Here is a 13753-nt window from a genome sequence, read left to right as displayed (position 1 = left end):
ATTTCTGAGAATCATTTCCTTGAAATCCAGAAGGTTTAGATAAATTAGAATTTTAGCTCTTGATGCTGAAAAGCTATTGAAAATATTCTAATCTTTAAAGAAATCTTCTGTTCGTATAACGATCCTCGTATCAAAAATAAAGGTGCAATGAGTCTTTTTTTTATGTATTTGTGACTAGGTTGAATAATAAATATGGAAAAGAAATTCAGTAGATTGTATTATGGAGATTTTTGTAACTTAAAGACAGTTAATGTGCGTTATCAAGTTAACGGTGCCAATTCTGCAGCACAAACCTAAGTCCTTTCTAGACTAAGTCTAGACATAATTTTGTAGTCTAGACTAAGACTAAACTTTGGATCAGGAATTAAGTCTAGAATTAACACCTTTTTTTCACCTTATACAAGCTGACAGTAGAATCCGAGAAATTGAATTCGTCATTATTATAGTCGTATTATTATTATTAATTGTTAGTAATATTATTAATAATTATTATTAATATAGTCATTATTATTATTATAGTCGTATTATTTGTCTAGTCTTTTGGGATCAAACTTTTCTTTTCATATCCAAATTCGTGTTTTAACAGGCTTTGTTTTAAAGTCAATATTTCTTTTAGATACAAGTGGCGCTGCAAAATTTGTAAAGAATGAAATGGCTGAGGGAAGTCTCTCCAAATTAATTTCTATTCTCGAGAGTGATTTAAATCTTAAAAATATTAGTGAAAATGTCTTCATGAGAGCTTTAGAGGCATCTTTGGAGGCATATACCTCCCTTTTTGAAGCATCTGCTGTAAACCCGGATGAAATACTCATGGACCCTGCATCATCTTTACTGAAGAAGATTAAATTTTTTGTTAAGAAAATAACTAGCAGCTTCAAAGTGGAAATTGACAACAGAGAGGAAATATTTATAACATATTCTGTTCTCGTTCAACTTTTAAAGTTTATAACTGCTTTGCTTCAATCAAATTCGTCAGTAAATCTCAGCACAATACTTGAAAATGAAATGTTCCATCTTATCAAGACGCTGGTATTTTCACCTGATACTTTAGGGTTTCATTTACTTGAGCTGACATCTCATGAATCCCTTGAACAAGCCAAAAGGGCTCTGCTCACAAGTTCAAGTAAAAATATGCCGTTAAACTTTTTTGAGAGTTTCTGTAGCATTTTGGAGGATGGTATTGACGTCTCTAATGAAGTGAATAAGGTGTTATCTGATGAGACTTGCTCCACTCAGATGATCGCAGGTGTTTCCTTAATCCTTGAAACATTGGAGCCAAAATTAAGGAAGGTGTGTTTCCCTTTTTTTTCTTTTTTTAACGGTTTATTAGGGTTTCAAGTTCTAGCTTATTTTTGTCGCAAGATAGTAATTTGTAGTTCAGGCTATTCTCTTATGAACTTGAGAACACATTGGCGGTAAAAGCTTGATCACAGGCGATTCAAACTAACAAAATTACCGATTCACATTAATTCCATTAACGAAAGTACGTAGTGCCATCTAGTTCACAATTATTTACAGGGGCTGGTGGTTAAATTTCTACATCTTTTGCTATTCTGTCATAATAGTTGTTGTTCGTTAACATAACATATTAAGGAGAGATTTTTCTTGTCATTCAGAAGGTATTTTATAAGTTATGCCTGCAATGATATGTGCTGAAGTACAACCAGTGGGAACTGACGGTAGATGGAAAAAGAGTTAGATTGCAGTGGCGGATTCAGGGGGACCCTGGGCCCCCAAGATTTTTTCTAGCACCCTCGTTCCTTGTTTTTTTTTTCACTATTTGTTTAAAATAAATTTGTTAATTTGGTCAATTATTCACGCCCTTGTCATATTGCCCCCCCTCCTCCCCCCCCCAAGATTTTGCTTGTTCGTGCCCTTGTCACTTTGGGCCCTCCAAGACAAAATTGGTCTAAAATTTCTGCAATCTTGATTATTCTTTTGATTTTCTTCATTTTTGTTTTTGTCGTTTGACAAAAGGAAAACACTGTTCGAAATGCACATTGTTTTCAGCAAAGGATAAATGACACGCTAGGCATTTAAAAGGGTTGAGAGGGTGGGAGTTGACCTACTATTATTTATTATAGCTCTTATTTGTAAACCTTAATAAGTCTTATGACTTATTATGTTGCTGTGTTGTTTTTGATAAAATTAAAGATAAAAACACAGTGTTCAAGTTACAAATCGTTTTCAGTAAAGCGCAAATGATGCTCTGAACTTTAGAGAATTTGAAGATAGCATAGGCTGCAAAATAGTGCTGCCTAAGTAAAGAGTGAACTGGAACCGTAATGTTTTTTTTACTAAGCCACTTCATATGGAAGGATTTTTCGTAGTAAATTCGATGGGGGCTCATTCAAGCAGAACTAGTGCCATTTTCAAGTGTCAAAAGTAATGGGAAGGTAACTAGCTCCCGCTCCGAGGCCCCTCTTTGCTGCTTTTTCCCGAAAGGCATTAGATCACAATTTTAAGATAGCCATTTTGTTCAGTATAGTTGAAAGGTTCCATGCCTCTAGCTAAAACGAAGAGAAATTACAATAAATAACCAAGTCAAACTTAAAACGAGCAGAAATTACCATAAGTAGGGCTAGCGCCCCATTTGCCTTCTAAAGACCAAGGTACAATTTGCACTTTTTAGAAAACAGTTTTTTTTCGACCTACGTAAATTTGTTTCTAAAAAAAAATAAAAAAAATCTTGGTAACCAAGATTACTAAAAATAACAAATGAATGGGGATTGACAGTTTGACATATGCTGATATGCATTACCGAAAGTCTACAATTTTGGATTATTAACGTCATAAAAGAAAAAAGGGTTGAAATGTATTGTGTTTTCAGTATATTGTCCCACCATGTTCATATTTTGTTCCTGCAATAATCGACAGGCAAGTGGCTTTTCCATTGCCCTTGATATTGATTCTGTAAGAAAAAAGAAAAAACGCCTTCCCGAACTTACAAATTCAAATTTCTGGTGAGAGGAAACGCTCAGAAGATAGGCTTAGACAATCGAAAAATCACCGCAATTAGACACAAAAAGTAGCTTTGTTTGTCTCTTAAAATTAGATTAAAATTAGATTTAAATAAGATTAAATTTAAATTTAGATTAAAATAAGATTAAGATTAGATTAGATTAAAATTAGACGTTCCCGAGTTATAGTCAAAGTTACCTTCTCTGTCATGTTATGTGCCGGTTAAATCCAAAGCACTTTTTTATTGTCCAATCTATCATTTATGTTGGCTTTATTAACATCTTATTTGGTGTAGATTTGTTTCCTTTTTTTCTTTTTTTTAAGTGGGACTTCATTATGAAAACTTTTGTTCGTTTTTGCTTTGATTGCTTCATTCACCGAAATTACCGTTTGTTTTCCGTTTGAATTTAATGTAAGTTAATTTATACTTGATTGAATTTTCAATATTGTATTTTACTTTTTTTTAAATTGTTTTTTTTTTAATTTAAGTAATAGCAATGACTCATAATTTTATTTGTAATTTTAGATTTAATTGTTGCTTCTTAATATTGAGTTTACACCGGAAATTCAAAAGTACCGAAGTATTTTTGCCTTCATAAAATCGATATTTAAAATATTGTTGTTTCTCCATTACAATATTTTTATTTATTTATCTGTTGTTTGTATTTTTATTTATCTGTTTTTTATTTTTATTTTTTTATAAGACCATTAATGGTCCTGCAACCGCTCTGGATAAAAAAAAAATGGTCGTAAAAGAATCTTTTACATGGAAATTCTTTTTTTCAACATTGCTATATGTTTGTTTAGATTCTATGAATTGATGCAAGTGGGAACTCGGATTGAATTTGTTCACCGAGACGTCCACTCTTTTCTAAGACATGTATTTTATTTGTTCAATGCAATCACAGGTGATGATAAGTACCTTCTTAAACACACGAAAGAAAATACAATCCTGCTTTAGGGCTATCTCTTTTATTTAAACTGCTTTTTAAAGTAAATGTATATCACCTTGGGGAAAGAGCGAGGCGTTGAGGAGGGGACAACCCCTTTCATATACGGAATAATTTCTGTTCGTTTTAAGCTTTAATGTCGCTCCTTACTTTCAGTTTTAAAAACATGTTTTTTTTTATTTAATTTCTAATCGTTTTTTAGTTAATGCAGCTTTTATTTTGGCTCACCGTCATTGAATAAGTAAACAAAATTTACATAAAAATTTTACTTTTCTTTTGCTAAATGGCTGTATCTAAATTTGGTTCTGACGTAATTTACAGATTAACTTACGTAACGAACTTCTATATTCGTATATTTTTCTTCTGGCCAAAAATCAAAGTTGCAGATTTTTGCAGATATGAGCTTGAAACCTATGTAATAGGGTTTCTGATACGCTGAATCTGACGTTTTGATTTTCATTAAAATTCTTTCACTTGTAGGGGATATTTCCCTCCTCTTTAAAAAATCAGGTAAATTTTCTCAGGCCTGTAGCCTTTGATGAGTAATACTAAACTTAATAAAAGTTTATTTATTTAGAATCAGCATTATAAGCCAATTCTTTTGATACATTTATTAACATCAAAATTCCGTTTTTAAAAGTTTCGATTACTATTGAGCCGTATCGCTTGTTTTTTTAATCACAAAGGCCGTTTAATTAGAATAGATAGCTCTTTTGAAAGCACTAAAAAAACTGTAGCGTAAAGAGCGAGGTATTGACTTGGGGGAGCCCCCCCTCATATACGTAATAATTTCTGTTCGTTTTGAGTTCTAATGTTGCTTCTTACTTTCAGTTGAAAAAACTTGTTTTTTTAAAATTTAATTTCTGATCGTTTTTTAAATAATGCTTGGAAATCCGGCGCCCCCTTCATAGAAATGTCCTTTACCCCAAAGAAACATCCTCCATGGAAAGATTCTCCCGAGTAATCCCCTCCTCCATCCTCCCCCCCACCAGAAAAAAATCCTTCCTGAAAATGTCTGTTTACTTCCCAATAACCAATACAATATGTGCAATGGGTAAAGTTTATAACTTTCAGCCCTTCCCCTGGGAACTGTGGGGGATTAAGTCATCCTAAAAGACATATTTATTAGATTTTCGACTATGCTGAACAAAATGACTATCTCAAAATTTTAATTGGGTGACTTTGAGAAAAAAATGAGCGTGGGAGGGGGCCTAGTTGCCCTTAATTTTTTTGGTCACTTAAAAAGGGCACTAGAACTCTGTTCCTTAATTTCCGTTCCAATGAGCCCTCCTACGATATTCTAAGACCACTGGGTCAATACGATTACCATTGGGGAAAAGAAAAAAAAAACAAATAAACACGTATCCGTGATCTTTCTTCTGACACAAAATGCAAAATTCAACATTTTTGTAGATGGGAGCTTGAAGCTTGTACGGTAGGGTTTTCTGATGCGCTGAATATGATGGTGTGATTTTCATTAAGGTTATATAACTTTTAGGGGGTCTTTCCCCCTTTTTTCGAAAATCAGGCAAATTTTCTCAGGCGCGTAACTTTTGATAGGTAATATTAAACTTGATAAAACTTAGATATTTGAAATCAGAAATAAAATTTGATTCTTTTGAAGTATCTATTGGTATCAAAATTCTGTTTTTTAGAGTTTCGGTTACCATTGAGCCGGGTCGCTCCTTACTTACAGTTCGTTACCACAAACTGTTTGAAAAGCAAATAGAAATTTTAATATCTTTTCAAATGAGCCCTTAAACAGCCTTTTATGATGTCCCAGTTTCCCTGATGAAAAAAAGAAGTAAGAATTAAAAAAGGAGACACATCACCATTTCCCATGTAAATAAGGGATTTTCTTGTTGACGAAGGGGTGTGTGTGTTTCTTGTATGGGATTTTTGGCAATGGTGATTCCAATGGTGTAAAATCAGTTTTGATCCGACGCCATTTTCGAGTGTTTTTAGACTTTTTTTTTCAAATTCCCATAAATTTGTTTTCGCGATCTTTTACTGTTAAGACTAATCGAAATAATAATTACCATTCATGAATCAGTTAAAAATGGGAATTTGTTTTTACTAGGCACTTTTTTTAAAGCGTTTTTTTCATATTTGGTTATTAAGGGCCATGGTTCGTTCATTATTAGGTTGCCCTTACTGGGGCAACCCTTATTATCGGTTTGTTTAGAGCAATAATTGGTACATGCACAGAAAGGCAGTATCAGTAAAGATTTACTTTTAAAATGATTTTCAATTGGAAAGGGTATCTAGCAAAGATTAATTTTTACTCCCATCTGTATTGGTTATTTGTACTCCAGAATCATATGTTGAGAATTGTATTTACAAAAAATATTACGTAGATGTGCTAAAGAAAAGAAAATTAATAGAAATGAGATTATTGTATAAACACTCTACCGGTCATGCAATTTGTCTCAGAGAAACTTCAGATTCATATTTTTACCGGTTTATATTTTCTTTTAGGGCTGGGAATTTTATATGGATCCTATGGAAATTCTATCTATGGTAGTTAAAGCCATCAAGGAGAAGCACAAGCATGCGAAAAACATACTATGGAGTAGCCAACAACAAAAAGCGTTTTCATCAGTAGTCAGGCTCTCAACTCTTATGGAATTAGAGGTATTTTATTCTCACTTCTATTGTATTACCATCTCAAAATGTTAGAATTACAAGTGAACCGGTTATGTGAAAAAGGATAGTATTCCCTCGCTAATTAAAAACTAAGGAGAGATAGCTATTTCAGGGTATTCTAAACGATGTCGAAGTTTTTAGCTCCGAATTTTGGCTCTTCAAATCAAATTATCTACACTGCCCGAGCGTCTGCAATGAAAGTAATGAGGAATTTACCTTACCTGAAATAAATTGATATTCTAGTTCTTCGTTATTATTTGTATTATATGTACTATTCATATTTCATTATATATTTTTTAAAGATTACTATGTACATTTCTATTGATGTTTATATATATATTATTCATATTTTCATACATTACTATATTAAATGTGATATTCTAGACAGTTTCATTTATTTAAACAATTAATTGTTTTCATTAAACAATTTTAAATTAAATCATTTTCCTCTAATTAAATTAAATTCCAACAGAAAGTAAATTAATTGAATAATTTTAAATTTTTTTAAAAGTTTTGTTTTTTAGCTAGATCAGTGTTGTTTTCCTTTTTCTTATTAGTTATGCATGCAGTCAAATATGAAAATAAGAGTGGGCAGATTTAGTTATGTATAAATTTTTTCGCTTTTAGTTATATTCCATGGACAAAGAATAACATTTTGTGATTTTAAAATGCCAATAATTATATTTATATACAATGGAAATATTCTTTGCAATACGTAGGCCTACAACAAATTCATCATAGATAAATTATGTATCAAGATAAGATGAGATTTATTCTTCATTAAATACACATACAATATTACATGTTATTATTCCCCCAAAGGTTCATTGGCCTGTAAAGAAGGGGGAAGACAAATGAGTTGCTTACTCAGAGATGAAAAGCCAAAGAAAATTTAAAATGATCACTTACTCACAAATGAAAGAGAAGAAAAAAATATAGATAAAATGAAAACTAGAAAAAATAGAATAAATAAACTAAATTGATTATTTAGATTAAATAGACTCAAAAAAATAATAATAATAATAAAAATAAAAACATAGATAAAAATAACTTCTACGAAGCAAAAGAATTTTTAATTTTTTTTTTTTAACGAACCGAATGAGTGGCACCCTCGAGCTGACTCAAACAACCTATTCCAAACAATATGACACGCCATTAGAAGATTAAAATCTGATCTTATGCAAAGAGTAAATGGAACTTAAACATGATTTGTCATATTGCGAAGATTATAATTATTTTGATCAGAGGTAAAAGATAGCGGAACACTTAGGGACCGAGGGAGGTCACCATGAAGCTGAGAAAAAGTAAAACAAGCACATGAAAGAATGTATAGTGACTCAAGATCATGTAATGGTATAAGTAATGAACGATTAGTTTTCTGAATGAGTTTTCTAGCTTTATTGTAAACCTTAGAAATGGGTTTTAACAGTGAAGAAAAGGTTGACATCCACACTATTGGACAGTAAGAAACATAAGATTGGATCAAGCAGTTAAAAAGGATTTTCAAAATTGATCCAGGAAAGTATGTTTAAGTTTCACTAAAATACCGAGACTCCTGCATATCTTCATTTTAATAAAATCAATGTGACGTTTGAAAGATAGGTTTTCATCAACAAAAATGCCCAAAAAACGAACATATCGGTCTTTAGATCTATGAATTATTCCATTTGGCTGGTGAATTTCTGATAACTGGGGATAAACCTGAGAAACACGCGAAAAAAATAAAAAAACTGGACTTAGAAAAAATTTAGGGTAAGATAATTAGCAGCAAGCCACAAAATTACCTTCTCAAACAAATTTTCCAAATTTATTGATGCTTGGATTTGCAGTTTCCCAAAGTGCCAAGTGTGCTGTCATCAGCAAAACAAACAAAGACATCAGAAGAAGGCGAACTATAGTTGCCACTATGGGCAAGGGAAGGCTCAGGATGACAAAGTCTACAGCGATTAATAGGTTTCTGCTCTTTTACAACATAATAAAGATCATTTACATAAATCAAAAATAGCACAGGCCCTAAAACTGATCCCTGGGGGATGCCAAAATTCACTTGCGAGGGTGACCGGAAAAATGGATCAACAGAAATTAACCAACCCTTCAAATAAGACTGAAACCAAAAAATACATTTCCCCTTATGCTAAAATGAGACATCTTCGATAGAATAAGTCCATGGGCTAAGGAATCGAAAGCCTAACGAATATCCAGGAATATAAAAGCCGGAATCAATCCCGAATCTAACGCAGAATGAATAAAATTCAAAAGGGTCCGACAGGCATATTCAGTTGAGTGCTTCATTCGGAAACCAAATTGAAAATCATGAAGAAAATTTTAAATTTTAAGAAAGTAAGGAGACGAGAAAGCATAGCCTTTTCAAAGATTTTACTAAATACTGATAAAATTGAAATTGTTCGATAATTTGTCGGATCATTTCTTGGTTCACCCTTATACACTACAATAATCCTAGTACGCTTGAGAGCATCCGGAAAAACTGCACATTCAAATGAAAGATTAGCTAAGTTTTGTTAGAGGCAATGCTATTGAAGGAAGAATAGATTTAACTATCTTAGTAGGGATAGAATCTGGCCCAGATGAGGACGAGTTTTTCAAGCCGTTAACAATTTTATTAATTTCACTTACTGCTACTGGCTCTAGGAAGATAGACTTAACTCAAGACGGCCCGAGGTAAGATCTAGTCCGGAAGCCCGGATTAGGCCGAGACAAAGTAAATGTAGAAGTAATATTCTTACCAATATTAGAGAAGAATAAAGTGAATGGCTCTTGGACATTAAGCTCACCTTCCACAGCTTTATCACCAATGACCAGACTCATAGGTAAAGAGCTAGATTGAGAACCGGGTTTAAGTACAGAATTTATTACCTTCCAAGTTTTGCGAATATCATTGACACACGTAGCAAAATTATTTAGATAATAGAGAGATTTGGCTTTCCTACACAAGGAATTATATATATTCCGGTAGATCTTGAATTGAGAAAGACGAATAGCACTTGCTGAAAGTGTAGCGCATTTATAAGCTCTCCAGAGATTATTCTTCCTTCTCCAGCTTTTGAGAAGTCCGGATGTCATCCATGGGTTTAGAGAAACAATCCTTTTAGACCTATGATTAGAAGGTGATACTTTAGAAATGCTAAGAATAGCCTCTTTTATGGTTCCATAAAAGGACTCAAATAAACAAGAAAAATCCTTATCATTATCAAGCAAGCTCCACGAATTTTCCGCTAATTTAGACCCAATAAGATATAACTCTTTCTCACCAAACCTAATAGAATAGGAATCAAACACCTGAGCCTGGTTACTCCTCCCCTGTTTAAGGCTGAATCGAGAATATATTGGAAAATGATCGGAGATATCACTAACTAAAATTGAATTTTCCTTCAAACTAAGCGTAGAGAAGATATTGTGAATAAAAGAAGCTGTAACATTAGTTGCTCGTGTGGGGATGGATGGAGATGGTAGAGTTCCTGCAGCAAGCATAGTTGAAAGAAAATCGACGGAAGCCGAAGAGTTTGAATCCATCAAATTTATATTAAAGTCACCCATTATGATTAACTGACACGGACGTTTCAGTATTATGTCAAATATTTCCTCAAGATTCCGAAGAAACAACGGAACAGCACCACTAGGAGAACGATAAATATTGCCTATGATTAGATCAATACTATTAGATCTAATTTCTATAAATTGTGACTCAAAAATACCTTCAAAATTCCTTGATAAGTTATCACGCAAGCAATAATGCAAATTGCAAGATATATACATGGCAAGACTTCCTTTAGCCATCTTGCAGCGGTTCATACGTTCCGTTTTGTAACCACGGATATCCAATAGCATTTCATTGCCAGAATCCAAAAACGTCTCATATAAACCCAAAACAGCAGGCCGAAACAATTTGTCCTAAATTATCTATTGACGAGGAGAGACCCTGAATGTTAAGCTGAAGTTTAGTCAGAGAATAATTTCCTCTGGTAACCTCCTCTCCCCCCAAATCCTAAACATATTTACTATTACAAATAAGGTTTATATTAACCAGATTTTGATTAGCCTGACCCACAGAGTTAATTACGATACTAATTATATCAAAAGGATTATTTTCAAGCTCGAAAAGGCGACTCTCATGGCTTAAAATATTCACAAAAGCAGGTTTTACTTGGAGTTCATTCAAGTCACCAGATGAACCAAAAAGAAATCTTTACTTAAATTGATTACAAAAGAAAAACCTGTCAAAGAATTGCAGACACATAAATAACTCATTGCACAGCAGGTATTATTGGAATGAACCATTAGCACGGAAAGAGAAACAAAAATCAAAAAATAAAATAAAAATAAAGTAAAAAAATGAAAATTAACGACCTGAGGAAGGCATTTACAAATTAAGAAAAATACTAACAAGTCACATACTAATGCATTCATGCAAATAATTTATTTTACGTATACTAGTTTCAACCGGAACTTTGGCTAGAATTTGTCCATGATTAGACCAAACACTTCTTGGGCCAAAGGTGCTACAAGCCGCGTTTAATAGATCTTGACGCTTTTTAGTTAGGTTTAACTAAACCTAATTTTCAAAATTTTTGAAAATATCCAAGTTTGAAAATTTTACCAGGATGGGGGCAATTTTCACATTCTCAGTTTGAGTAGCAGGCATATGGAATCGATTAGCCTTTAAGAGGTCTATTTTTTTTAATCTTGCAAGTCCATTATTTGTGTTATCACTTCATTAAGATTATCCATCAATTCCACATTGGGGTTTGATTTCACACCATAGAAAATTAGGGTACCAAGTAAGGTATCCTGCTCAAGTTGGTCAACCCTGTCTTCTATTTTATAAATTTTATTTTCAAGCAAGTTCACACCATTATAAAGTCTTTGAAGGGTTCTTTCAATTTTTTCAAATTTAGCATTATATTCAAGGGAAATAGAATTGTAAACTTCGTTCACAATATCTTCACTGATAATTTCCGAAGCTCGGCAATCTTTCATTGTATCTGATACGACACGAGAAATGTCATTCATTAGGTTGGACTTAGTGTTTGTTAGTTCCTTTTGAGTTTCATTTATTATTTCCTTTAAAGTTGATGCTGCTGCAGAAGTCGGAGTTGATGGAGCTAGGCTGGATTTTGCTTTAGTTTTAGTGGGTAGAGACAAGTAGGTTTTACTCTGAGTCTTGAAAATACCAGGGAATAAGCGCTGCTCTTCAAAAGCCTTATTTACATCTTTATCTCTCCTTGTACAAGCTTGTTTCAAGTGCTCATTTCAGTTGTGGACCCCGAAAAGGGGTCCGACAAGGAGGTGTTCTATCACCTAGCCTATTTAAAATTTTTATTTCTCTAGTTTTAAATAATATACCTCCAACTTATTTTTATGGGTCATCTAATGTATCATATCTTTCATATGCTGATGATCTTCTTGTCATTAGCAGAAGTAAACATGCCTTTCTAAATCTGTTAATTACATTTCTGAAGCATTTGTTCGGATTTGTCTATACATAAATGTTGATAAATGCGAGTATCTTACTTTCGGCTTTTCCCTTTCTTCACCTTCGCCTCTTGCATGCAAATCGTTTTCTGTCCCTTCTGTTTGATCTTTCAGATGGTTGGGCAATAATATTACTAATAGTATAAGATCTTTCCGTTCCCGGCCGATTTGTGATTCCAGATTGAAAATTCAGGTTGGTTACTTCGGGATTGATGGAAACAGAGGTAGATATAATCGTAAGGCCTTTTGTAAATTTATTCGGTTTTTTGTAATCATTCATGTCTATACCATTCTGGTTTTTACCCTCTGTTAAAAAAGAAAGATATTTCTTCTTTGCGTGTCTAGTACTTTCGATTTTGCAAATTCCTTCTTTTTCTCCCTCTTTGGAACCACAATGTTTTCGGGAAAGTTGCCCTGTTGACCAGAAAGCTGTCAGATATAAAAAAAAAAAAAAACAACTGCCTACGCTTCACGGCCTTGAGTGTATATTTTTTTCATAGTTTGAATGTATATATTTTTTTTTGGGGTGTCTTGAGTGTATAGTGTATTACGGTAATCACCTGGCAAAAAAAAAAAAAAAAAAAAAAAAAAAAAAAAAAAAAAAAAAAACTGTCTTCCTACTTTAGTAACTGAAATAAATGAGCACTTGAACAAGGTCTAGACCCTACTCATCTATCCAGTTCCCCAGGACAAAATAGTATAACCAATCCGACAGTCCGAAAATCAAGTCCAAAATAGAGCAAAATCAGCATCAATAAGCATACGTCTATGTTCCAAAACCAAGCTATAGCACCTTAAATCTACAAAAAGATTATATTCCCAAGGTGATCACCATATATCGGGGCTCGTCAGATGAAAACTCATTGCCTAAATGGGTTTCGGCGCTTAAATTTCATTACCCAGGCAATTGAGCGCGCCATGCCATAATCTGGCATATGCTGTCCCCTATATGCTGTCTCGTATCCGCAACAATTCTGGAATATGTTTTGACTTTTGAAGGATCGATCAGTTCTAGTCCAACTTTATTCTGGTGGCAAGGTCCCATAATCAAAATCAGCTCCTTTTTTAGTTGCAAAACTGTAGTTTAAGAGACTTTTAAATCAGTTTTCCAATCATATTTCTTCAAAATAAGGGATTTTATCTTTAATAAGGTCTATTAGTAGTTTCTTTTTCTGTTTCCTACTCTAAATCTATCTTTTTTTTTTCTTTTTTTTTCGTACTTATCATTCAGACTATGTTATGTTCAATTTTGACTGAGTCGTTTTCAATTTTTCGCCCAAGGAAAAATTTTCCTAGGGACCATTAAAGAAACTCCAAGGGAAACGAAAATAGAATTTTGACGTGCTGAATGGTGTTCGAACGTAAAAATATCCTCTTTTCTGCCGTCAGAAATGACAAATTAGTTCAAATATAATTCTTGGTAAAAATTCTGTCTGTCTCCATGGATTCTCTCTCGTACGTTCTTTTGCAACGGGCGTACAGAGCGTGCTCAAGTTTATAAAGAACTACAAAAGTTTTGGGTAGAATAGGATTCCTTCTGGAATGGAAAATGCCTCACCATATCTACTATACCGCCTAACTGACCGGTTTGTACAAATATGGATGACTAATACCTTTTCAGAAGTCTGGAGAGATTCGGTCGTCATTCCACTTTGTGAGAAAGGAGACAAGGTCGTTTGTGCGAACTAGGAGTTATGTCTATGCCC

The 13753-nt window shown here is 33.3% G+C and overlaps 1 protein-coding gene across 1 annotated transcript in view; it reads left to right on the top strand.

The window, feature by feature from the left end:
- The window catches only part of LOC148956224 (DNA-dependent protein kinase catalytic subunit-like), a 495889-nt gene that overhangs the window by 298443 nt on the left and 183693 nt on the right, over positions 1-13753 (top strand). Inside the window, exons 23-24 of the mRNA XM_089099625.1 lie at positions 617-1290; positions 6390-6545. Of these exons, the coding sequence (XP_088955751.1) occupies positions 617-1290; positions 6390-6545 (830 nt within the window). The remainder of the gene's footprint in view (positions 1-616; positions 1291-6389; positions 6546-13753) is intronic.

The sequence above is a fragment of the Artemia sp. Qi Xiang Cuo genome, chromosome 1, assembly GCF_049724085.1.
Source record: "Artemia sp. Qi Xiang Cuo chromosome 1, ASM4972408v1, whole genome shotgun sequence".
Taxonomy (NCBI): domain Eukaryota; kingdom Metazoa; phylum Arthropoda; class Branchiopoda; order Anostraca; family Artemiidae; genus Artemia; species Artemia sp. Qi Xiang Cuo.
Note: the sequence above shows the minus strand (reverse complement) of the source record. Positions and strands in the feature narration are given on the sequence as shown.